This window comes from Diprion similis, chromosome 8 (assembly GCF_021155765.1).
Source record: "Diprion similis isolate iyDipSimi1 chromosome 8, iyDipSimi1.1, whole genome shotgun sequence".
In the NCBI taxonomy this organism is placed as follows: Eukaryota; Metazoa; Arthropoda; class Insecta; order Hymenoptera; family Diprionidae; genus Diprion; species Diprion similis.
In genome coordinates this window covers 12,041,334-12,068,537 of record NC_060112.1, presented here as the reverse complement: position 1 = coordinate 12,068,537, position 27,204 = coordinate 12,041,334, and the positions used below count along the sequence as shown (strand labels likewise).

The following is a 27,204-nucleotide window of genomic DNA, read 5'->3' as shown; positions in this document are numbered from 1 at the left end:
TAAATGAGTCAATGCATTTCTAGTTTGATTTGCTGTATGATAAATGACTAAATTATAGACGATATACCGTTAAAATGATCATTTAAATTGAAAACATTTTTCCTGTCTTAATAAACATATAAATCTACTCTATTGGCTAGTAAATTAGCTTTGAAATAGACTTCGTCTGATTTATCAGATAAAAATATTTCAATGATGGGTGTAAGTTGATTAAAAGGCGTTAATTTAATTGATCCAGAAACCTTGCAAGCCAATTGCGATGACTTGTTCTTGCACATCCCTTCCAAATCACAAGTGACCAATTCCTTTGGACCAACTGACCGAACAAATACTAATATTTTCCCCCCGCATTAACTCTATAAAATTGAGGCTCCCAGGCAGTGGGGTGGCAAAATGCTTCGCCCCATGTACGAGATATCAAAGTATTTGGATGCACCGTGGAAGGATGGGGAAGACTGGCCTCGGAAGAGAGGAGGAGGAGGAGGAGGAGGAGGAGGAGGGTGCAAGGAGGGACGGTCAAGTCGGCGTTGGACGAGAGGAGAGCTTTCCATTAGCGGAGTGAGTGACCGGCGCGAAGCTTTTCTTTGATGTCAGCTAATTTGCTAATAACATCGGTGGCCAGTCCAGCCTCTAAATATTTGTATCGCCCACACATCGACTTGACCTCGAGTAATCAACCGGTAAGTTTATTTAATTATTTTATAATTAAGCTCTCCGACCGTCTGGGGGTCGCTCGCAGTTTGCTCCGCACTATTCGCCAGCATCGCGCTGTCCTTTGAATGACGGTAAATCGGCGAAAGTTGTAGTTTCGGAGTCGAACTTGCGAGTGGAATCTCTGCCAGTTGACTTATCATAACAATGCAACAACTGGAAGAAGTTTTAAGTATTTTTAAGCAACAAAATATGACGGCATCGTTAAATTTGTTTTCTTCCGTTTGACTCAATCCAAAATAGCTAAAACAACTCCAAGTTCTATTAAAATTGCTGGTTGAGTATTAAAATAAAATTATTTTTATTACTGGAAAGTCTGTCACGAACTTTTCTCATTTCATTATTCTAACCGTTCAAAATACACTCCCGAATACAAAATAAAAACGAATTTTTCAACTCTAACGAGAAAACGTAATACACGTGTTACTATTCTTTGCAATTTTTGCGCAGCAATAAATTGACGATAAGATCACACTGAACGGTTACTTGTGCCAAATTTTTGTTGCAATCCCAATAAAATTCAAACCCTTACTCTAACGATAAAAATTATATTACGAAAGTGGAATCGATTGCACATTTTCGATCACAATGAGCCTCGAGTTTCCACCGCAACGGGGTCGCGATGCAGCGAGCATGCAGAGGGCGTCTCGACGCTGGGGGGGAATCTTAGCGAGGATTACATGGAATTAAGTCTGGGTGGTACGGGGAGGGGAGGAGGGGGAAGGGGTCGCTCGTGCCCCCGTAACACTTAATTTTTCCCTCGATTTTTTAATCTCCCGGTAAATATCCGCCCCCGCCCCCTCTGCTACGGCGAGTATAGTCGGCTACTTCCCTCCCCATTTTCTTCTTCTTTTGCCTACCCCTCCTCGACTCGTCGCCGTCAAAGAAGAACCCATTTAAAAACCTCATCAATGCTTAAGCCTCCGTGCTCCTGGGCACGAACTAATCCCCCCTATTTTACCGGCAACGGTAGCAGCGGTTGCTTTTAAAAGTAAGACCGCTTTTATTAGTAGATACAACACTTTTTATATATTATGTTCATTTTTTTTTTTTTTTTTTTTGGTTTTTTTTTTGGTTCCGAAAAGGAGGAATGTATCCCTCCTCCACCTCCGTTTGCGACCGTCTACCTAATTGCCAATCTCATGCCCTCGGGTCGAGTATTCCAAGTCGAATGTACTCTACGTTCACAGCTCTGACTCGAACTTAATTAATGGACCAAAATCATACCGGAGCCGCGAACAAATTGAAACGAATACAGCGAGTCGTGGCACCGCAATGCTATTTCTCTTACGCGTAATTAATTAATTATAACACGGCTCTGATGGGATCGCGGTTGACTGATATTTTGAAACGAATATTTCTATTAGAAAAAAAATCATCTGGGATTTGAAATCTTGGAAATTTTAGAAATTCTTAAGTAATAATTAATTTACTGATGGAATAGTTGTAAATATTTGGAAAACTTTGAGTCTCAAATTGATCATTAGCTCTCCAATAATCCTGAGCTTTATCATTACGTAGAACGGAGAATGGCGCTGAAATCTTTTGATAACGGCAATTAGCCAATTACAATAATATACATGTATGCACTTGTTTACAGAGTATCAGAAATTCGGTACAATCACCCAGAATCAGAATCAAATCTCGCAATTTTTTTAGGTTCACAAAATGCATGTCTAACTAAATAATATAATCACATTGCTGATTAATTCACTGTAATCAATATTTTATAATAACATATTATATAGCAGGAATTAATATGTACCAGGAAATGAGGCAGATTATTGCAGATTAACAAGATCTCTTGTTAAGTTAAGAAGTATAACTTTTATAGTTAGATCGATATATCCGCTAAATTTTAACGTCATGGAATTAATTCATCTTCCAAATGTACGTAGCATGGAAAGATTTTAATCGTAACGTTTCGATCATGATTCGCATTTTCATCTCTCCGGTTGAAATTCTGATAGTTTTATGCTGAAAATATACAGTTTGCATTAGTAAAATCTACTTTGCTTATCAGAAGTAGTAAATTTCTCAGTTTCCGATGGACAAATCGATCGCGTTGCATGTATCGTATACACGTTCGGCTACAGGGCGGGCAGTTAAAATAACTATTAATTATTTGAAGGGTGTTTGATTTACGGGGGATTCTCGAGTGTTGGACTAACAGTCATAATGGAATTAATCTACCCTCGGACGCGGCTGGTCGTAGAGTGGAAGGTCCGATTACCCAGCTCACACAAAATGAGCGCAAAACTATTCGGATGAATTTCGCGGGTTGTGAATGACTTAAAGTTGAGTTACCATTCGTCGATTTTCATGCATAATCTGAGCTAGGATTTCTATTTTAACCTTCTATCCAAAGATGCATTATTGCAAAAGATGTTTAGATTTCTGTTTTAATTACGGGAATAAGAATGTTGAGATAAATTGTTTAAAGAACACCTCAAGCCTGTCTAAATTATTATACAATCATCCTGATCCTGTTAAGAGAGAAAAAAGAAATAGCTTTCTACAAATCGTTAAATGCGTGTTCGCTTGCACTCGTCCACAGTATAAGCAAACTCCGTGAATCGAAAATTGGAGATATAAAAGACGAGTCCTGAATGCGGAATCGACGCGCATATAAATGCCAGTTCGAAGCTCGAAAAATGACAGAATTTTTCTTCCATAGGTTGGGTACTTAGCATGACAATGGTTCCCCTCTTAAAACCCTGAGGTCCCTATTTCGCCACCCCATCGCGAGCTGAGGTTATGCCAGCGTTGCCACCTGCCCCCTCAATTCATCGCAAAGTACCGACGACCCTGGATTACAACTCTTTTATGAATCGCAGATCTTGATGAATTGTCTACGGTGTTTATATTGCTTTATATATGAGGTATTCCACTCCGAACCAACCGACCTACGTCTGACTCTCACTATCGGCGATTTTATTTATTTTTAAGTATGGTGTAGCGTGTTCAAAAATATCATCTTCCGCTGAGTTTTAGATTTTTCGGATCAAGGGTTTGATTTTTACTGCTCCCAAAAACATCAAAACACAATTTTCGAATGAATAGCCCCAATCGATTGACTTCAAATTTTTTTCATGACTTTCTTGTTATAAAACGAAAATTTTGAGACCAAGACGGAAGTGGGCAAGCTTCTGGTTCAGATGTTAGAGGCAAAACAAGTAATTAAAACGAAAGAAAAATCGAATTGAATATACATTTAAAAGCTAAAAATTCATATTTTATTCGTTTTCGCCTTGTTTCGCCTGTAGCTTCTAAACCAAAAGCTTGACCACTTCAATCTTGGTCTCGAAATTTTCGTTCCTTAACAAAGAGTTCATGAGACAAATTTGAAATCAATCGATTACCGATATTTATTCGAAAATTGGGCTTTCGTGTTTTGGGAAGCAGTAAAAATCTAACCCGGTGTCCAAAAAATCCAAAACTCGGTGAAACATTTTTTTTTGTATTCTCTACACCATACTTAAAAATTAAAAAAATCAGCCAGATGAGGGTCATACGTAGGTCGGTGTGTTATGGAATGCCTCATATAAATTATACCTTTTAATTCTTCGATTTATTTCGACATGAATGTTTGAAATATATCATAATCATTATCGTCAGTACGCAAAAATTTAGATGCACACACTCGACTTCACAAATATAATGCAACGAAACGAGAAATTATACATCGCATCATGAACTACAACCTGATCATTTTTTTAGTTCACATCCTGTGTTATCGATATTAATAGTGAATGAGAAAATCGAGGATACGAAAATAGTAACGCCTCGTGAAAAAACTACTTTGAATTTTCGCGGACATCTAGTCCATTAATTTTCAAAACTTGTCGTGCTTTGTATTCGAATACTTCTCCCCTGATTCAACCGGAAGGATTTCCGAATACCTACTAATTTTTTACCAACACGTCTTTAGAAGAATAATTTTTTGATAGATTCGATAGAATGATGCCTGTTTGACTAAAACATTTTTAATTTTAAAATTAACTAATTACTTTAAAACCTGCTTAGAAGTAGCCATATAATATATCGATTTCTGAAAACTATCAAATCATAGTTTCAGTAATATTTGCATAATTCATGTAGATTTATCTATTCATATCCTCGATCAGTCATTCGACAACTTTGTGCTAATGTGACCGGAAAACCAGGCTAGAAAGCAGTCTAAAAAAGAATAAATGTGAAGTAGCAAAAAGGGTTGAAAGTATCACCGAGACATCAGCTACAAGCGACGTATTTTTCCCGGTGAAAAAACAGGAAGCACGATTTATTTGAATTTTCTTTCAGATCGTCTTTTCCTCTCTTTCATTCCTTTTTCGGACAGCAATAATTTTATTTCGCCATGAAAATATAACGGCATACATATGCTTATAGATATATTTATGTACATTATACCTACAGATATACACACAAGCAAATGCACACCGTAAGAGTTTTGAAAATCAACACAGTGCTCGCGAACGCAGATCAAAAGGAACGGTATCGATAATTGGTAGAAATCTTTCCCATCCCCCGAAGAACCGTCGAACCTCGTTTGAGGATTACACGTTCCCTGCACAACCGCGCGATGAAAAACATTTGATATTTATTTTGTCTCTTGAGCATGGAACGAGAGACGAAAAACGAGAAAGACAGCCCCTTTCCTCGTACACGGCATCACCTATCTTTGCTTTACGCTTTACTTTTATTTATCTCTGAAAAAGCCTGAATACTCACCCCCGATATTATAGATACCCGCGTCGCCGAAGAGGCGATCTCTTTTGCATTGACTGGTCACAGAACGAGCATTGAATTTCTTCGCTCTTTTTAGCTCAATTCAAGCCGTTTTCCCTGCCGTCTGTGAGAAGAAAAATAAGCACCTAATGTGAGGATGAAAAGAAAAAAAAAATCATCCAGCCGCAAATTATGAGAAGGTTCGTTCATAATGTGCTTACTTATTATATACCTTATAATTGTATCGCTCAATTTACTAACCGGGTTGAAACAAAAGATTATATTTTACACAATCGCTTTCTTAACACTCCAGTTACGGTCATTATATTATTCCAATTAAAATATCCCATTAATCACGAATTGCCAACGACGTTTTCCAACCAAACGAATATCGGATCAGGTCAGATTACATAACTGTGTACGATAACACAGCCTTTGTGGGAATCTTGTGAAAAGTTGTATAATTATTATTCATTATTTCATGATCTTAGACGTAAAATTCACGGAGAAATTACTGGACATTAGGAATTATTTGTGGTGCGTCAAGCCAAAAAAAAAAAAAAACACTTTTTACGATAAAAAAAAGTGTGCAGGTAAATCAATTTTCTTGCACGCAATGGCTGATGCATTATGTCTTACTTGTATTGTTCAAAAAACTTTTCTAGTACAGATTGAACATTCCAGTCTATGTCGGATGATTTTGTTCGACAAATATCCAACCGTCTTGCGAGAAAAATGATATATTTTTGTACCTCTTTGCAATGTAAGAAATGAAGAAATGACTGAATCGATTATGGCTGATACATGACCGGACTTGGCGCCATGACAAGTAAACATCATAGAGGCAAAAAAAATCAGTACCACAAAAAAGAGTACAGAAAACAAAAGAGGGAAAAATTAAGAAAGAAAAGGAAGAGATGGGGTTAACTCGAAATTGTTTTGTTAAATGACCCGCGAGTAACAATCCAGGGTCCTTAAGCCCCGCGGCTCATTCCATTCTGCTTCTCTTCGCTCCCGTCTTAATTCTTAGCTTTATTCTCTCTAAGACTCTCTCTTAATTTCTTATTTCTCCGTCCCTCTCCGCGCCCCGTTACCCCTGACCCGAAGAGCCGACCCCGCCGCGCCCAACCCTTCGCCCGGCCTCTACCGGTTCTCCATCGCAATTTATACGCGAAGCCAGGAGGCCACTGAATGCCAGGCTTACGCTGCAGACAATGCTTCGCTTTCAGACCTCGGCTTCGAGAATCTTCTTTCGTATTACCAAGACTTAATTCTTTAAACGTGTCTCGGAACGCACCCGCGCCCCCTCGGCCCAACCCTCGTGGTTCAAATTTTTCGACAGCCCCTAATCGATACCAACCCGCCTTTCGCTAGAAACCATTTGATCCGTTTGTCAACGCCTAATTCATAGTGTAGACTGTACAATTTATAAGGCAAGTCTGTATACATTTATGCAATTCAGAGTACACTTTGTTGGAACCCGCCTGAATTTATGCAACTCAGGGTACATTTACCGTAAACCTCCTGAATTTATGCAACTCAGGGTACATTTCACCAAAATCCACCTGAATTTATGTAATTTAGGTTACATTTTACCGAACCATCTGAATTCATGCATTTTAACATACATTTTACCAATCGGCATCCATCCCGTGGTCCAGCGATTTAATTGGAAAGAGTTAGGCGTCAGCGAATCATGAACGATGAGACGAATGTTGATCGGTAAAATGTACTCTGAGTTGCCTGCAGGCAGGCTGATGTTGGTTAATGCACCCTGAATTGCATAAATGCAGGCGGATTTATTCAGCGTTTAATTGTGTACGTGACATTTTCACGAAATAACCTGGTATAGAATCCAATAGTTTCGGATGGAACTGTTTTTCATCTTCACTGGACTTCATGGTGAAATGGAGAAGACGTAGTAAGAACGGACAATCAGCAAAAGAAATCACCAAAACAATTGCAATCAGGCTAACTGCCTCAAAACTTAAAAAAAAAGGACCGCAGACCACAACACAACGTGGGTCGGAAGCTCTTGAACTGACCAGCCGATAAACGGTGGTCAGCCAGAAGGGCGGCAATAATCAGGCATGCGAAGGGCTGCAACTCAGCAGGTGAGTCCCTCTAATTGGGAAAGTTGCGGCAACACGGTTACATTGCATTGATTCTAGGATCCGTCTTATTCGGATGAAATTTCGAAAGACCGTTGAACGCACAGTGGCCGTCGTAATGACCACTCTGAGGCGAACTAACGGTAAGCCAGCTTCTGGTAGCCGAGCTTTGGCGGTTCTGCCTGGACTTTGAGAGCCGTTAGAATCCAAGACTTCCATCGAGGCAGGACTAACAAGATAGAACAGGGGTCCTGACTTATGTCTCTACATCCTTTCATGTTCGGTACTCGATATTCTCTCAAAGTTGCCATATCTGGCCAAGGGATCGATGATGATTCCAACTTTCTGTCCCTAAACGGCCATACAATTATCAAGTTGATTACAATCATCAAATAAATCGAACGCCACATTGACTGAGCAGCGAAGTTCCGATTCATTATGTGTGAATGTGCTTTTGAGATGGATAACTGTTTACTTATAACCAAGTTCAAGGAAATCGCATTCAGCTACGATTCAGTAAAGCGGGTTTGAAAAAGCTGTGAAAACAGTGCCGGAACTACAAACGGATAAGCGATTCGCTAATTACCCCGACTCGAGAAGCGTAGCCAGAGGTACGGAGGAAAATTTAGATGCATATAGACTCCAGTATAACTGCCTGTGAAATACATTGCAGCAGCGTAATTCCGCGACGTCGGAGATAATATACACGTATATATATATATTTGTGTGGGGGATGGCATAATAATTCAGAAATTTGCATGTACGCGGGCTAACTCTTCAAGTAGGTTATCTATGCTCGAAGTTTTCTCAGCGTGATATACTGTATTATACACGCCATCTATATATCTACAAACCCGCACGGGCTAAAACACCACCTGCGGAAGTTGCGGAAGGCTTGGTACACGGTATTAAATGCTGCATCCTAATATATGGTGCGGAAGACGGCAGACATTATCTTTCAAATTATAATAATACCCAGCTCGGTTAAGGTGGTGAGAGTTTTGCCTTCACTTAAGGGTTAGGTGGTATAAGGTGCAGCACGTATTACCTACAGCTACGTCTGACTTTGAGACTGCAACACTTCAAGTGACTTAAAAATATAAACGATTTTAAATGCTTTCATGAACTTAAGTCAAGTGATTTTAAGTCACCTCATACGGCGTCGGATGTCTCGAAATGAGTTGAAGCGAACTGGTGTGACTTTAAATAATTTGAAAACTTCTACGACTTTACATTAATTCACATGATCCTATCAGATTCGATTCGATTAATACATATGACTTTAATGACATGCGTAAGAACTGTATTAATGAAGCTCGTACGATCTCAAGTAACCTGACACGACCTTTACTTCATGCAACCGACCTCAAATGTACCTCGAATCATTTCAGTTGACTCCACACGATTTATTACTTTATGTGACTTGAAATAAATTCAAATGACGTTGTGTCCGTTCAGATTTACTACTTTACGTGACTTGAAATGACTTCAAACGACATCGAGTCAGTTCAGACCACATTAGCTGCCTTGCATTTACGTTAATTGACCTATGTCCATTGACTTTATTAGACTAACCGTGATTTCACGTGACATAGAAATCTTCAATGACTTCAAGTGAATGCACATGAATTAAATGACTTTCCATGAATTTACGTGTAACAGACTTGAAATGTCTTGCAATGTATTCAAGACACTTTTCGCCGAGAGTAAACCTGTCTTCAACCCTTTGGCGTACCTACACGTAGTGCATCAGGATTCTAATAGAACTGACGGGGAACAAAGCTTTTAAAGGTTGTTTCAACTCTTCCCATACGCTTGTTACGTCGCGTAGTTGTACGGGACCTTTTTTCCATGCTACGAGCATACGCCGAGACATAAATATAGGTATGATTGCACGCATACGCGTAGACATACAGAGGCGACAAATTGAGTAGGCTATATTAGATGTTAATTAACAACGGAAACTTAATTGAGCCGGGGACACAGACAGCCAGGGAGGACAGGGGGGGGGGGGGCGTTGCTCTTTGCAGGACACAAAGCTAACTAACTGAATTTTCTTGAGAAGCGTCCATCAAAGATATTCTCGCAACTGCGTCTCTCTCTCTCTCCCTCTCCCTCTCACACCCTCTGCAAGGGGGTCTCCAGTCGAGTCGCGGGTATCTGGAGGCGCGGCGCGTCGAATCGCGTCGCGACGTCTATATGCCTCGTCGGCTGAACGTAGGTATCCACAATGTATATCAGGGTGTTCGCGATAAGTAATTGACTTATGGCTCTATTGAGTTAACCCTTGCTTCTCTGCCGTGCCTCGCCACTTAGCTTCTCGAATCCTCCTACCCCCTGCCCATCCCCCCCCTCCCCCCCGCTCTTTCCATCCGCTCCTCTCTCCCCTTTACACCTCCTTTTCGCCCTGGAAGCAACCCGCGTCATGATCGAGCAGCGCGGCTTCGGGACGTCCGCGCTTTTCCGCCCCATGTAGTAAAATCGACGCATTTCCCCTTCTCTCGACGCGCGTGCTTCCAGCAATTTAGCCCCCGACTTCACGACATCCTACACGATTACGTCGTGTGGGTTGCGGTACGTCAGGCTTAGAGAAAAGACCGCGGGATGAATTGGCTTATAATCGAGTTCTGTGCACTTGATAAAAACGCGTTTGTGGCCGTTTTGATCTTTACAATTTTGTGCAAACATCGTTTTTGTTACAGCAGTGAATTATTAATATATAAAGAAGTTAAATGTGTTAGCATAAAGTTTTAATACCGATTGAAATTTTTTCCCGTTAAATCAGACGCGATATTACAGCTGAAATTCACGTCTCGATCATTAATGCTTGGAAGAAAGTGTTATCTCGCATCGACTGTAATGTACATATATTAGTAATTAGGAGCTGGTTTGAATCAGTGAATGAAAATTTTTGATCTGATAATCACTTACTGTAGAAATACTGATTACGGAGACTATAATCAAGAACAAGAGCAAGAGATTAGTTTTAAATTTATTTATAGTCTTATTAAAAATTGTAGTTTTTTCATTTCCAGCTAAGGGAATTACTACAATTTCTACTTATCAATAATTTTGCCAGTAATACAAGATTGATGCTCAAGATAGAGCAGAAAATTGCAAAAAAATTGTATCAAATAATCTTTCCTAGATTAGCGCAAGATTTGTACGTTATAAAGCAGTTTAGATTTTCAATCGAATGTTTTTAAACTTCCGATTGTATAATCATTATATTAGCAGTTACGAAATGACGTATTCGCACAAGCCGGATGTTGTTAACCCTAATCAAATGGTAATTTAGATTACGCGTACCAAAACCGGAGTGTGTAAATGAACAGTTTTTGTTCACAGTTTGAGATAATAAGAGGCGTTTAAATACCTAAGCATGTATTTTGCATTTCAATTCACAAGTAATTGCACTACAAGTTAACATTTATATTTAGTGTGAGATGATTCTGAATTGTCTGTCAATACGAAATTTTCTGGTCACTCCGACATTACATCTGTAATTTATTTATCTAACTTTTTTTTCAGTAAAGCCTTAACACCAATTTATTGTATCATCGGTATCAAATTATTACGAGGGCTGTTTTCCCTGCTGGTCAGACATTCTAGAGATTATGTATAACGTAGTCGTCTCCAAAGGCTGCAACTCTCACACAGCGATGATCTAAGCAGCTTGACGCATCGTCCGCCTCGTCCCCGAGCATCGACCTGCAGCACGTGGGGGTTCTAATCCAAATTTCAAAACCTCAAATTTGCCTTTGAGCCTCCACCCCCGCCCCCCCTAACTTGCCGACTGAGTTTGTAACGGAGAACACACATGTCCCCGTGCACGTCGTCAAATGTGCAGATAATTCCCTCTCTCACTCTCTATCCATCCCTCTATCTGTCTATCTCTTCCTCAAAGGCTCGGGGATTATACGGAGCGCTTTCCCAGTTCGACGGAGTTGGAACAAGCCGGCTGCTCGTGATAGTGTTACGGTCTCTCTGCCCCCGAGTACATATGTATATCAGGTACCCTGGTTCTGACGGAGCTTCAACTACGTATTAAAATTTACTTTGGCCCACGACTCACGGATGCAAAGCTCCACCCTCATCCACCCCCTTACGTGCATACGTAGTAGAGAATTAGACAATTGCGGCGGTTTCCGTCACGCTGTTCTGCACGCTGTTTATCCGTGAAAGACGCCTGACGTTACATGTATACGATATTCAAGGATATTTTATCCTCCTTCGTTATACCATCCTAGAAATGACACATCTCTGACAATATTTAATACGCAAATACTGGTTACAGATTGTGAAAAAAGAAAAACGAAAGAACAGGGAAGGATAAGATTACCAAATGCATCTGATTAGTTTTGTCAAAAAACTAATTTAATGTCAATTAATGGACTCTATTATACTAATACTCACGTATCAATTAATTCGTGTGCTTTGAGATGTCACTGTGCATGTCAACTTTAAAACGTGCTTAAATTTTGAACAGATTATTTTTCCGGAAACTATTCACTTACGATTTTTTAAGCTTACTAAATTGATAGTTTTTAATGGCTTGACAAGAATTGTAGAATATTTTTCGCTTGATGATGATAATTTTCAGCTTGCGTATTGAACGGTAAAATTAATTTCTTTGAGCGTAATCATTCATTTGTTTTAGAAATTCTTTCATAGTTAATTGATATAGTTAACTGATATAGTTAAAGTAGTGAATTTCAAGATTTCTTAACATGCAAAAAATTGCTTTACTCTATCCCTAAGTTGGCTTTTGATGAAAAAAAATATTTCCCTTCGTTTAGAAAATCCTGTTCATTCTAATGAAATCATTTTGAAACAACCGAATGATGAATAAAACAATAAAATTAGCTCTACTTTTCCAGATTGTGAACAACAAAGTCAGTTGAAACTTATATGCACATTATACTAGATGTAAACTGCGTGTGCAGATTGAAAAATCGAAGGAATACATCGTTGTGCATATTTTTTCTTGCTTCTTCGTTCTAAAGCACACATTTATTCGGGTTCATAAAATACGGGTGTATAAAATACAGGAATACGATACGCTCATATACAATTGACTTTGAAACGATCGCTCGGTTCTTCGAGTTAGAATAAGGAAAAAGGGAAGCCGGGGCAATGCTTGCTGCAATAAACTCGCGCACACTTTCAATATTGATATTCAGATTCACGTGATACCAACATTTGTAGATTTACAAAGGGACGCAGTCTCAATGTTAAATATATGCGTGCGTACATTTCGAACTCTGGGTATTACATCCCTGTTTGAAAAGGTTTCACTTGAACTCCATGTGGATCTGGAATGCGGAATGACATATCGAATGGTATTTCGTATTCACTGTTTCAAACATTTTTTCCCCAATAAACATGGATGATTTCCATTTCTTTTTCAAATTTCAAATAATTATTGAAGAACATATGTATGTGCTTTTTACAATTTCACAAAACTGTTGAATCAGATTTTGAATCTGCATACCTACAAGTATTTACTTTGCGGATTAAACAAACCCCAATTTACCACTTCTATTCTTCTATTCCGCGTAAGATTTTAAACACGTTTACAAAATTGGAAGTTCGCTCAGATGTATCTGTTAAATTATACGTATACATACGTTCCGGTATTTTTACTGCAGCCTCCGCGTTATTGCCTATAGACAATAAATGATAATTTACCGAGAATCGAATATAAATGTATACATATATATACATGTATGTGTGTGTGTGTGTGTGTGTGTGTGTGTGTATAACATACGTATAACCTCGCAACGTAAAGATACGTATGCATCTTCGGTGACCCTCCGGAGCCGTCGTAAATCTGAATTTATTAACACTCACAGAGCTCGAGGAGATTCGCCAAATGGTTTTCAATTTGTCTCGAAACATACGCGCCCCACTTCCAAGACACTCTACATTCGGGATCACATCCCGATATTTTTATTTTGAAAATGCGAAGCCCCTTCACGTACATCCCATACCTCGCGTATATTTTAACAATTATGCCCCTGGAATTCCTGCAGCGCAAATTTAAAAATTTGCATATTCTATCCACCTATGTATGAGTCGTTCCTATAAAAGGAATTAAGAAATCGGTAACACGTGGAGGAATTCATAGTAAAATAGGCACTTTTCGGTTGTAATTGATGGGTAATGGGTGAATATAAAAATAACTGTAAAAACTTTTCATTAGATCATTATTAGTCGATTATATCTGCATTATAATCATGGCTCGTACACTTATAGGAATGTCCTTGGTGTATATTAATATAGATTATACGGTACATAATATATATCTGAAAACACGATTATGCAAGATCAAATCCGATCTATACGGTGTCGCGATTTAATTATTACTTAGCATGCCTATAATGTAATTTATCTATACATATGAGTGTATAATATTGGGCATTTAGCTCCAACGAGATTCTCGCACGTTTCACTCTGAGCACCTTGGTTCTCTTATCCCTGTTTTTTGAACATCGCTGAACGGGATCTGAAACATTCTCATATAAGTTTCGGATATTTTTTTCTTTAGAAATGTAAGTTATGTGTGAATTTTTATTTCAAGTTGAAATTTTTTTATAAAAAACGTAACGGTGAAAAATTTTAAATTACATAATGTATTTACTGACGTTTAAAAAATATCTATCGTTTTACTAGCGAAACTGTTTTTCCCGTTCATAGAGAAATTCTAAAACAACATTAAAATAAAACTGTTTATGTTAGAGAAATATCAGTTATTCGTTCTTCTTCACGAATATGATCGTTTAATAATTTGATAAAAATTTTATCATAATAATTTTGTAACCGTTTATAGCATTGAATCAAATTATTTATCCGGTTGCAGTTTCAATGTACTAACAATGTTTTCTCAGGTGATACTTCGATTCCTGTCAGAGTACAGATTATATAGCCGAAAGCTGTATTGTTTTCACTGTAGTGGTCAAGATTAGATTAAGGCTTAGCACGGCAGCCGGTGAAATCAAATGGATTTTATCAATAGATATAGATTAAGAGGCTCAATTCCTCTGTTCGTCGAAATCACAGTCATCTAAACATTGCCTCGTTGCGATGAAGATATTGTTATTAATTTTCATATGCAATCCAGACTGATTAGAGGAAGTTGGATTATTAAATTAATTGGTTGAACGTTTATCCTTGATAAATTTTAAGCGTATATAGATAATTCAGGAATATGATGAATCATTTTCGTAAAAGTTTGACTCTGCATGTGTAGCATTGAAAATGCAAGAGAAAGAAATATAAAAATTCCAAGCAAGAACTTGGGTACTTGGTTATTTATCCGAAATCGCTTTAAAATGGTAAAAAATATGGCGGATTCAATCGCTTTTATTCAACAGTGTCTAATTTTTATGAGAAAACTATTTTTTCTTTTTTTTTTTGCAAAATCTGAAGAAATATTTTCTTTGAATAAACAGTTGAACGTTGCTATTTATTGCTGAAGAACAAATTAATTAAATAATACTTGACGATACTAACATGACAATGAGAGTTGCTTGTCAGTGAGTTTGTAGAAAATAGTCTCTTGAACAAAGTGATTCACATAGCAGAGGAAAATCAGACAAACGAATTAGATTTATTCACCATTTTAAAATGATTTGAAATGGGAAATCGATGTCTTGTTAATAAATTTTATAAATTCTTTTTCCAGCATTTTACGTATAGTTAAGCCATCGCAGTTTCTGAATGTGTATATTCATTTGATAAATGTTTAACGCGATACAATTTTTGTAACATAACTGTCGAAAAACTTTTACTGATTCATGACTCATCGATCCTCTTTAAAAGAAAACTTTTCTCAGCCAGTAAAATAGAATTCAACTAATCGGTTGGTAAACAAAACAAAAATCAATTATCGAACAATGATGAGAAAATTCTGGAAAAAGTCACAGTAAGTACATAAAATATATATAACAAATTCACTGTGAAAATTTTCAAAAATTTAGGAAACTTTTATTGCAGTTATGAAACTTTAAAATCACTAACAATGAGCATATTCTTATACGTACGAGTAGCTTCTTCGACTACGTCACGATGACTTTCAAATAGTATTTAGTCCCTAAGACTCATGAAATTTCAACGTCAATCACCTCTTCATATTGAAACCCATTGGGATAACTTTTTTTCTCCAGAATTTCGGCATTACTATCACCAAAGGTTTGGAACCTCCCCGAATAAATCTAGACATCTTCCGGAGTACTTTCTGTTTGGCTAACACATCCGCGACCGCAGCAGCAGCAGCCCCCAAGAGAGAAAGCTATAGAGAGACAGACGGGGGCAAAAAGAGAGACAGAGAGAGAGAGAGAGAGAGAGAGTGCGAGAGGAAGAGCGGGACGAAGAGGGGGGGGGGGGGGGGGGGGGAGAAGACGCGAACCGCTTCCTCGAGGAGATGAGGATGTTCCGATGCATCGTGCGGGGGCTCGTAATTTTACCGTAAGCTTGGGCAAATTAGCTCTGGGCATACGTTGCTCGGCCCGCCGCGCCCTTCCTTCCCTCGGTGAAATGGGTCTGCGTGCTTTCCCCGCGTCGCGCGACGCTGCTAACGCCTGGAAAATTCTTGGGATGATAAAAAGGGGGGCGGCGGGTGGGGGGAGGGGGGTGGGGGTAAGAGCAAGAGAGAGAGAGAGAGAGAGAGAGGTGGAAATTCGGGAAAGCTCGGCAAGGGGTGGTTCGATTGAAGGCTCCGCCCGCAAGTTTGTGAGACGCCCCTTCGACACGCCCCTCGAATATCGTTAAGCCTGCTTCGGTGCATCCCCCTTCCCCTTTCATCCCTACCAGCCGCGGACGAGCTTTCAACTTTATCACCGCTTTGCACACAGATTGCTGCATCCAGGCTGGTGCTGCTGCTGCACTGTCTAACCACCCCCACTTTAGGCGAAACCATTATGCAACCCTGGACCGACAAACCCTTGCTTGTATAGCCTTTCATGTAACTCGCTTTCGTCGGGTCTTTGTTTCATAAATGGAGAATGCGTTCATCGGTTGGATAGCGTGAGTTGGTCCGGTGGATTGTTTCAAATATTTATCAGAGTGATTTGAAGTTTTCTCTGCATATTATATTGACGATAAATAATATGTTGAATAACGGGGAGGAAATGTTAGTTTTAGGAAAAGGTTTAATTGTTACTTGCACTCAGCCACGTATAGTGAGGACATGGACTTGATCCTTGATCGAAGCTTTTTGAAAGCCGCTGATAAACTTTTCAATAAATTTTTAGACAAAATTGACTTTGAACTGAGGCTTATAACTTTTGAGTCGTTTGACCTACGGGTTGAGCTTGTTCGACACGTTTGTAGAGGATTTGATCCTCTACAAAATGCTTTTAGGATCAAGATCGTGTCAATATGAATGTGGCTGAATAACAACAGTTGGAAAAATGACATCTTCCGTGAGTAAATTATTCAAATAGCAAAACTTTGAACTCTGAGAGCAGCCATTCAAAATTGGATTTGGAGACATTTATGCGAGAAGGTTGATTTTTCGCTGTATACAAAAAATCTTTCAGATGGGAACGAAAAATATGTTGCTCCCCAATGAAACACCCTATTGTTTATACATTTGTCACTAGGTCCACGAAAAAAAGATTCATCCTGATGGAAAATATTGTAAACCCTGGTTGTAAATGTAATAATACAATTGCGATGTTGAGTTTCCTGCAGTTTCCAAGTCTCGATATTAACATTTTGCATTTTATATTAGCGGTAGTCTTTGGTATTGATCTATAAGGTACTGAGAGTACGTTAAAGTACTCAATTCTGAACAGTCAGAATGATTTTGATACATTTCAATTCATTAATTCACAGAAATATGTGAGAACTTCAGAAAAAATGGCATTTTACATTCAGATCGATCGATTTATTTTTTCTATTTTTTTTTTCTTTCGATCATGTAAGCCCTGAATAGATGATCGTGTCGCAATTTTTGAGGATATCACCTAATTGGTGTCATGATAACATTTTCGGTGTAACAACGCTGTATGATGACACAGATTACGAACCCGTTCGGGAAACTGTTAGTTACCTACTCATTACTGCCAAGCTTAGAAACCGTTTCTGTAATCTTCGTACCGTAAGTACGTTGCAAAGTTCGGAGAACTATCTTTTCCTGAGAATCCTTGCTAAGTACACGTGATGTGACTCTTTAATTAAGGAGACTTAGCCCCGCAAACTAAAAGAGACTTCGCTGGATTTCTATTCGTTCATTTTCGCAGTGAGATTTGTAAATTACTGCAGTGGAAATAAAATTGTATCGCAATTTTAGGAATGGCAGACAGTTTGCATAAGAAAGTGCAATTTGGTTTTAAGTTTAGATTCCAATTCATCGTTAAAGAATATTTTTCAAAGTTGTAGGACGGAATTTATTTTTTTGAAATTTATCGAAAAGTTGAAAACAATATCCGAAATTCTTGGAAAAGTATAAGAACGTCTTTTCGGTACGTTTCGAATCTTTTAAACCCATGAGAATGATTTTGAAACGGGACGTTCTTGAAATCATCAAATATAATTTACAGATGTTAATAATCGAACGAAACGTTTTCCGAATATTTTTTAATCATTTGTTCGTGATTACAAATTGTATGAAGAATAACGTGAGATTTAAAAAAATTACCTGAAAGCTTTTCGCACTAACTATTGGAATATATGAATCGATCCTTTTTTCTAAGGAAGTGAAAAGTATTTGAGCTATTATCTCTGAACGGGGTTGATTCGCAAATTATAAATTCGGTTTGAGTCGTGGTTCTGCTTCAAATTTAAGATACGATTTATCTGCGTTCACTGAGCCCCTGATACATGACATATATATACATATATATGTATAATGTCATGATATATATGTATATTAATACGCCCACGAATACTAATTGTGATTTATGAACTGGTCTATTCGTTAATACTTGAGTGCTTAATAATTTACTCCGTCATACATATATACATCTCTAGCTAATGCTCTTATTTTGGCTACTCAACATCGTGACTTCCGTAATTCGAGTCATACGAACCCTAAATATCCGGAAACCTTGTGTGATCGAAGTGCACACAGATTTTTAATTATACAAATATCAGGCTTCAATTGACGTTTTTATGGTTTTGCCAGTGACTGGAATTATGGATTCTCATGGCAGGTCAACGAAATGTTTTCGGTTGCATTGAAGAAAAATTCTATTTGTTATAGCAAGTGATAGAAAATTCTAGCAAAATTAGTCGCTATTTAAAAAATTAGCAAAGGTAACTATTTAATTTCGTTGATCAGTTTTCAATTATCACTATGTAAAATAAAAAAAAAATAAATAAATAAATAAATAAATAAATAGAGTATGCGTGACTGTAATTAGAAGAAATAGTATCACATACTGAATTTTCTGGTTACAACTATAAAACTCATTTTCATTATGTATCAAAAACAATGTTTTTCGGTTATTATAAAAATTGACAAAATGAATAATTGTATAATAACTTTAACTAGAAATTTGTCTCCTTGTGGTGTGAAAAGTTATATCTACTGTTAGAATGAGAATACTGATATTCGTGTGTATAAATATTGTTCAATGTTCATAAGGATTAACTGTTTCATTGTACATTTTTTTCTGAGATTTTTGGTTCATTTTCAAATCAATTTTCTTGCATCAAAGAAAGTTTTTGGCGGGAAATCCTGTTAAACTTGCAGAATGCAGCCTCTGCTTAACTCCGAGACAAAGATGAGGTCGAGCTTTAATCCTGTCATGTGCGATATCTATTGTCTAGCCTCGTATAGACACGCGTTGAAGGAATTTTATGTACCCATGCATGAAGGTGGGTGAAGAAGTCTTGAGATATTGGATTTCCCGAGCGTGAAACACTGTTATAGTCTCCCTGCTGGAGACGAGGGGAAATCGGCGAGAGACTATATTTACAGAAATTGTCGACATCCATTGACTCTCATCTCCATTGAATAGACAGGAATTATTCTCAGAGTCTCGAAGTCTCTACCGTACGTAAAATCCTGCAGACGATGCGAGGAAGAAAGAGGAAAATAAATCGGCAAATTGGAGAGAGTAGAAATAAAAATTAGTCAATTCTATATAAGTAATAATATTTTAGGTTTTTATTTTAAAATTATGAAAACTTGGTCAATTTTTCATCTCATCTGAAAGTAGTACTTTTGACCTTTTCAACGATACCAAGGAAACTGTTCACAACGATTATTTAAAATTTGATAAATAATTTGCAGAGTTAATGAAACGATCAATTACAAATTTTTTATTAATTTCATTCTTCAATTTTTTTTCTCTTCAACTTACCTACACTCTCTGCTTCGTTCATGATTTAATATTTAGCATCTATTCTATAGTATAGCCGGAAGTGGCCTATAAAATATACGCATATATACCTACACATATGTGCGTACCTGTGTACCATTCTTCCGTACACGATTAAAATCCCCGGCGATAACTTTCCTTTGTGTAATATCATTAATATATCCACCCGTACTGCATTTGTATTACTGATAACTGTAATCGAGCACAGAGATTGCTCCTGTAGGAAATATTTTCTGTCGGATCATTTAACTCTTTCATTATTATGATTATATGTTATCTGCAAAAGGAAAAATGTGCGGTTTCTATACCGATAAAGAGAAAATAATTAATTGATGGATTATACGTAATGAGGAATCAATGAAAATTATTACGAGCGAATTTAAATTAAGAGGTGACACTTTTTTGCTCAAGCTATCAACGTTCTATGACGATTGCTCCAAACTATCTGGAATTTCGAAATTTCGGAATAGCTTTTTCAGAGATCAACCGTCGATGGAATTTACTATACTCTTTAAAATCGCTTCAATTTTTTTCAATAATCGACACAGCTATTTCGCTATCCCAAAAGATTTGTCAAAATTCTTTGAAGTTTTCACAATCTTCAGATATCAATACGAATCCCGTAAAATATTTTCAAAAGGCGTGAATATTCTAAAATCCCGTGACATGATTGAATCATATATGTAAAATCGATTGAACACATGAAAGTATGAGATCCCGAGAAACCACTGAAATCACTTGATATTTTTTTAAAGCTCGTGGAATCTTTCAATATCAGATAACATGTTTTGAAATTTCTTGAAACATAAAGGGATAAACGGGACGTTCACCTGACTTTGTACAAATTTGCGGAAACGGATTCTATCTTTAAACTTGTTGATCACAATCAATATCGGCGCAATTTTGTAGATTTAAATATCTAACGACGTAAATAATAGTCTTCTGAATAAATTTCGAAATAAAGACACAATTATGACGTAACGAAGGTTTCAAAGTGCAACCAGAGTTGACGAAGTTTAATTCATTTGAAACAATATTCCCTCAATACAGAAAATAATAACACAATGACTAATGACTTCGAAGAGGTCCTATTAATCCGCGATCAAGATGATCCACAGTTCGTTAAAATCGTTCAAACGACATGATATTCATCATTCCAGAAATTATTGAATCCTCGAATATTTTCAAAGTCATTAATAATGATGCTATCCTAGCTAAAACGAATGCTTTAAAATATTTTCTTTCTTCCCGAAGGAAATATCATTTCATCGTTAGTTGCACTTTCGAGCCTTCGCTGTACGATATTTCCCTCTTAACAGTTTTTTGACCAGACTGTACGTCTTTGGTACATACTTGAACGATCGTCGGACCAAGATCCAAGCCACATCTGCACCAGGTATACATATGTATAAATACGTTTTAAATTTCCATACAGGGTTTTCCGCAAACCGGGAACCTAAGACACCCTCACCCTCACCCTCACCCCCCCCCCCTTCCCCCCCTTCCGCGAAACGGATGAGACGGAGCTCCTCTTTAGCGAGAGGCAGTGCCGATCCACCCCCGCTGTCAGTGGTCATCGTCCCTCTCTTCGGCGTCGCGGCGGCGTCGCAGAGGGAGCGGCGTTCCGAGGACGACGCGTGCCTTGTCCCAAGACACACCCCTCGGAGGCCGGGAACCTCAGGGGTTGACGCGGACGCGATTCTCCGTTCCGTTCCTATCCCGGGAACTAACGCAGGGATGCGAAGCGCGCGACGATCCGCAACGGCAGTCGGCGGGGAGGATCGGGGAGGATCGGGGAGGATCGGGGAGGATCGAAGGCGCCGCGACGCTCTCGATCAGCGCACAGTCACAGTCGCGCGCGAAGCGCCGTCGCACACGAACGCTATTCGGGAGCTCGCACGCTCGCACGCTCGCTTCGACCACGCTTTCAAACTCAGCGCAGCTTTTAGAGACGCCGTAGTTATACCCAAAGGAACCCAATTCGAGACCGTGGATTCAAAATCCGGCAACCTTTATTCGGTTTGCAGTGCGGACGCGAGGGAGTAATTCGAATCGTTTGAGAAACGTGAGGGAGAGGGGGGATAAAAATCATAACTGCATCCTAGTTTTTTCTACCTGCAACACGTTTGTTGGAAACCAATCGATTTGGACTGTGAATCGAGATTTATGTAGGTTCGAAAAATCCTGACTAGGGTTATATCCGTGCAGATATTTTCGCGAAATTGAACTATCAAAAAAGGAAAAGTGCGGTTCTATGACTTATGAGAATATATTTTTTTTTTCTTAGTTTTTATCGAATATTGTAGGAATATGTTCACGTGCTGACTGCAACGCGGTTTCATTGTTTGTCCACGTCAGATTTGTCACGTGAATTTAACCGCAAAACGAGACAACCGCGTTGTAATAATAATCGAAATAACGCCGAACAGTAATTGCAATTTAGTTGTGTTTTGTTGTTATAGACTCGTGCGAGGGGGAAAGGCAGCGGGCAGCAGGCTTCAAACCGCCCGCCGAGCCGTTTACCCATCCTCCCTCGGTGTTTTGGCGCCAAGTTTAAATCCCCGAATAAACGTTTATAATCGGGCGCGAGCGGGAAAAACGCGGACTCGTCCTAAAAACGGAGAACATTGCGGAGACGATACGACGACGGGGTGAAAGTGTGTGGTGACATTTGTTTTCTCTCCTTTTTCTTCCCTCTGACGACAAACATGCCTGCGACGTTGGGACTGGATTTTTGGGACATCTAAAATCATAAGGGGAATGGATTTTCAGAGCGCTATGGAGACCTTCGCCGAGGCTTGGGTGGCCGCTAATACGAAACCTGATCAAGTTCAGGTAAGTTTTAAGCAACGCCTCCGTCTTATCTATTCTCAACGCACGATCGATGTGCAGATTACGAGCAGCGTGTTAAGATATTTAGAATTTAACCTATTAACGGGAACGCCCAATTAATCACCGTTCGTTAAATTTTTCGAAGCGATATCGTTTGTTTTTTTTTTTTTGTTTTTTTCTTTTTTTCATTTTACCAAGTTTTTAAACGATACTATTTCACAACTCGACATTGGAGCGCTGAAACGGCAGTGAAATTTCTTCCTGTCACTGCGATCCACTTGTTAAACGAACGACGACTCAATCCTCGCACAGCGATAAGAAATCGGCTACCTACTCCAATTTCGTCAGCCGTGAGGAGATTCGCCTGGGCCATCTAACAAACTTCTTCGTCAGAGCTATGACCGTTACATCGCTAAAAAACGCTGCTCAAGACGTCTCGAAGCCTAAATTTTACACGCCACTTCGAATTACTATCTCGCTATTCGCTTCCGAAATTACTCGCTTGCATCCATGACGTGTTTTTATCGGTTTTGAATCGTACGAAATATGCATAGGAAAAATTTCAATTAGTGAGAAACAATGTGATGATTTTGTACATTCAGTATTTATTACAAATTACTACGCGATAAAAGGATTGAAACATTTCCGATCAATGTTGCGAATGTTGAATATTATCCACGTGTTGCGACTCATTGATTTTCACTGACTCGTCGACATTCTGGGTCGAAACAAACATGAATTAGTCGAGATCTCTGCAATATTTAAGGAAATTACTATTTTTATCTCAAAGATTATTTTTCAGAGGGAGAAAATTTTGTAGTTGTTACACTATTCAGTCTTCAACTAGACTTGTTTTTTTTACCATAAATAACGAAAAAATGTTATTGTATTCTTTTCAATAACGATCGCACGTAATATATTTTCTTTCATAACTCTTGGCACAATCTGATGCTGTTGTAACAATATAAAATCTATGTTCAGGTCTCAATCAACTGATACAATATTGTAAACTAAACAAAGTTATAGTAATCACTCTGTGAATTTTTTGAAATGAAATATCACTTCTTTTTTTAGTGAAAATCTAGCTATTCCTACAGGAGTAAGATTTGACGTGATTTTTAAATCTCTAAAGCTTTTTCCGTTAATTTTCAAAAATATTTTCAGTCCCACTACTATCAAAGCTGCTCACCGTTCTCTCAAAAAAAATCTTCAAAAGTACGATAAGTTACTTGTTCCCGATCTTCATGCAACTCTTTGCAGTTCTCTCTCAGTTCGATAAAAGGGAACGAGGCCTCAGACGCGGGCCCGAATCAAACTCGAAGATTATTTTATCCGGGGGGTGGTGAACGGAGGCTAAAAGCAGCGGCTAAAAAACTCTTCCATGATACAAATGCGCGGCTCGACGAGATAGAGGCGGATAATCCCCGGCTCAACGGCTCGGGTTTAGGCTTTCGGGTACCAGCGCCGGGCGAGGGTGTCACGGCCCCGTGGACACGCTACGGATGTGCTGCCCCAGCCTTCTTCCTGTCTTCTCTTCCCGGGCTCCGAAGCCATCCCGTATCCCAACGGCGCGCCGTTTTACACACACCGAGCAACGCCGCTAGGTCCTTCGTTTTTTTCCCGAGGAGCCTTTGAAGGAGCGCGGATGGACGAAGAGTCCATGGTTTCAATGGGTTAACCTTCTCGTGATTTATGTCTTTCGTAGTTTGCTTTCACGAATTTTCCGTTCGCCCAAGTTATTAGTGTACGATTTTCGATTATTTTTCACCGTTTTCTCGTGGTTTTCAGTTATATACTCTTTGTAATTACTTGTCATTATATTCTATCCGGAAATCACTGAAAAATCATTGGAAATCACTCGGTGAAATGGATATTAGTGGAAGCAGATTTGATGAGATCTGAATGATGTTATCTCCTGTCTTTCTGTTGAATTCAGAAATCACTGTCAATCACCTAGAATACTCGGATATCATTCGAAGTCAGGGGTGACATTTGAAATTAGTGGTAATCGCTCGAAATCGATGTCAACGAATTGGAATTGTTCATTAGATTATCGAGTGAATGGCCCCGCCATCTTTTTCCTTCTTCTTTTCATCACATTTTTTCTTCGTCCTACTGTTACTGTTTAATTTTCATCATCGTTTCGAAACGAAAAAGCAGGTACAATGATGATGATTATGGGAAAAAAATTTCACACAGATCACAAGAAAATCTTTACGAAAAGTAGCGCGAATTAGTTGTACTTTTAACCTTTTCAAGTTCGTTATTAAGGTTGTCTGACGTTTAGATCCTCCGGGCAGAACAATTTAACTTTTTTTTTCGAACGAAACCTTGAACGTTGAAGCCCGATAATATATAGTTTCAAAAATTTATGGCTTTTCTCTGAATTCTCGTTTTTTTTACTAATTTTCATAATTCAAGATTATCCCAAATGCTCTATTTATTTTAAAGTTCTTTAATTATAAGAAGACAAAAAACTTGCAAATTTTTGGTGAAACGTCCATCCTCATTTCTGTTTTTGTGCTAATACGCGATTTCTGTTTAACTATAGTGTGTTCTATAATGAGAAAATAATTTCACTCTGACGACATTCTATAAAATGCTTCGTTTTTTATTTTTACGACCGACGATAATATATTTTTTTAGTAATTTTCACGAACTTTTCTAAGATACTTCTACAGCATGTCGTATCCTGCCAAAGTCATCACATAGCGCATGATTAATCTCGAGAGCAACTTTGTCGGTCTTATATATGTATATTAATCACAACGCACACGGAATACTCGGTGATTCAAACTCGTCTAGAAGTTAATCATAGTACTAAAATGCTGCTATAAAATTTAAATCATGCAAGAGATTAATTCTTTCAATTCAGGGCTTCGTTTAATGTTCGCAAGTTTACAAATGATTAACCCGTTATCGTGCCATTCGGCTACCGTACATTTTATAATATACATACGTCTCAAAATGAAACATCTTTTGAAAACTAAGCGTTGACAAACCCCTGATCTATTACTTCACAAAGTCTTTGTAATTGATAGTAACATATTGCTGAGGATCGTTTTCAGGCTTGTATGAAACTGTTCGAAGTGCTTTAGGTATAGAAATTTAATTAAACTGCTATGAGACTGGAGGTAGAAAAATAGGCCATTCAGAATCGTTCTTCCTAATTATCTCACTATGAGAAATTTAGACGCAAAAATATATATATTGCGGCATTGTTAATTGAGATTTAATTTCCCTCGATTCAGCATAAAACTATCGTTCACTATATCTTGTTTTCTGGCGGATACAAAGTCGTTATATTCCATAATAAACTTACTTTCACAAATTTCGAAAAATTGAACAATTCAATCCCGTGAGTTGCAGCTGTGACTAACTGTCATCATTTAAAGTAGCGCTAATATCTCACGATTCTTGCTTCGTATTTTCTTGTTAATTTCGTCAAACCGACTACGACTGGGCTCGAGATACGACCGCAAAGTTCCGAGGCGGTGGCGAAGAACGCTCGATGAGCAAGCAAGCAAGCAAGCAAGCAAGCAAGCAAGCAAGCAAGCAAGCAAGCAGGCAAGCAGACAGACAGACACGCATGGTCACGGTATTTGACCACCCCAGTACGGCGGAATGATTGTAATCCGTCTATCCGTTTGCCGAGTGCCGATACATCAAACGTATTTGGAACTCAGTGTGTCGGCTGGTTCGCGCGTACAAAGCGAGTAGCATCGCCGGCGCCGGCAGCAGCAGCAGCGTTTGTAATTCTCTATATATGTGTGTGTTGGTATAAAACGGTCGTCTATGGACGAAATCTGATTTATATAACGGTATTATGTGGTATGTATCGTTCGGTATCTTTTAATCCGTGGATTATCTTTTCGGGTACCTGAAACCACTCCAAACGTCTCAATTACTGACATATATCTGATCGACGGTCGTTGGATATATACGTAATATGTGCGTGGGTGTATGTCTGTGTATACATGTATATACGCGCATACATATATACGTGTTATAATATACAAGGGTATTCGAATTTGTTATCGAAACGACCGATGAGATTAGCGCCTCTATAGGTATATATATATGCGATAATATTGCTAGATTTTATAGGCGCCCTCCGTGCCGGCATCGCGGAAGTTACTGACAAATTGCGTTCCAACGGAAAAAAACTTGTTTTTTCGTTTTTCAAAAATTATTAAAATTCCAAATTTTACGATCAGAGGTAACGAGGATTTCGGCCGATTCACTCCACGTTTGATTCTGCATCCGATTTTACCTAATGCAAGCGACTTTTTAACCTTCGTTATCTTTGAATTCACGGATAGAAAATATTGAAAAAATTGAGGATACTAGGGATAAATTGACGTCAATAGATCGGATGTAATCGAATTGTATACCGAGATTCATCGATGAATTTGATTTTTAAAAAGTGGATTTTATAAGACTTGAGGTGACTGCCATATTGTAATCGAAAAACATGGAAGTTTGATAAA

At 38.4% G+C, this 27,204-nt stretch overlaps 1 protein-coding gene across 2 annotated transcripts in view; it reads left to right on the top strand.

Annotated features, from left to right (window-relative positions):
- Positions 1–499: 499 nt before the first annotated feature.
- The window catches only part of LOC124409363 (homeobox protein dve-1), a 73,561-nt gene continuing 46,856 nt past the window's right edge, over positions 500–27,204 (top strand). Inside the window, exon 1 of one of the 2 annotated variants that reach the window (XM_046886941.1) lies at positions 500–680. In XM_046886941.1, coding sequence (XP_046742897.1) covers positions 588–680 — 93 coding nt within the window. In that variant the 5' untranslated portion in view covers positions 500–587. Of the gene's footprint in view, positions 681–22,246; positions 22,718–27,204 lie in introns of those variants that run through there. The other variant, XM_046886942.1, reaches the window with a different exon arrangement.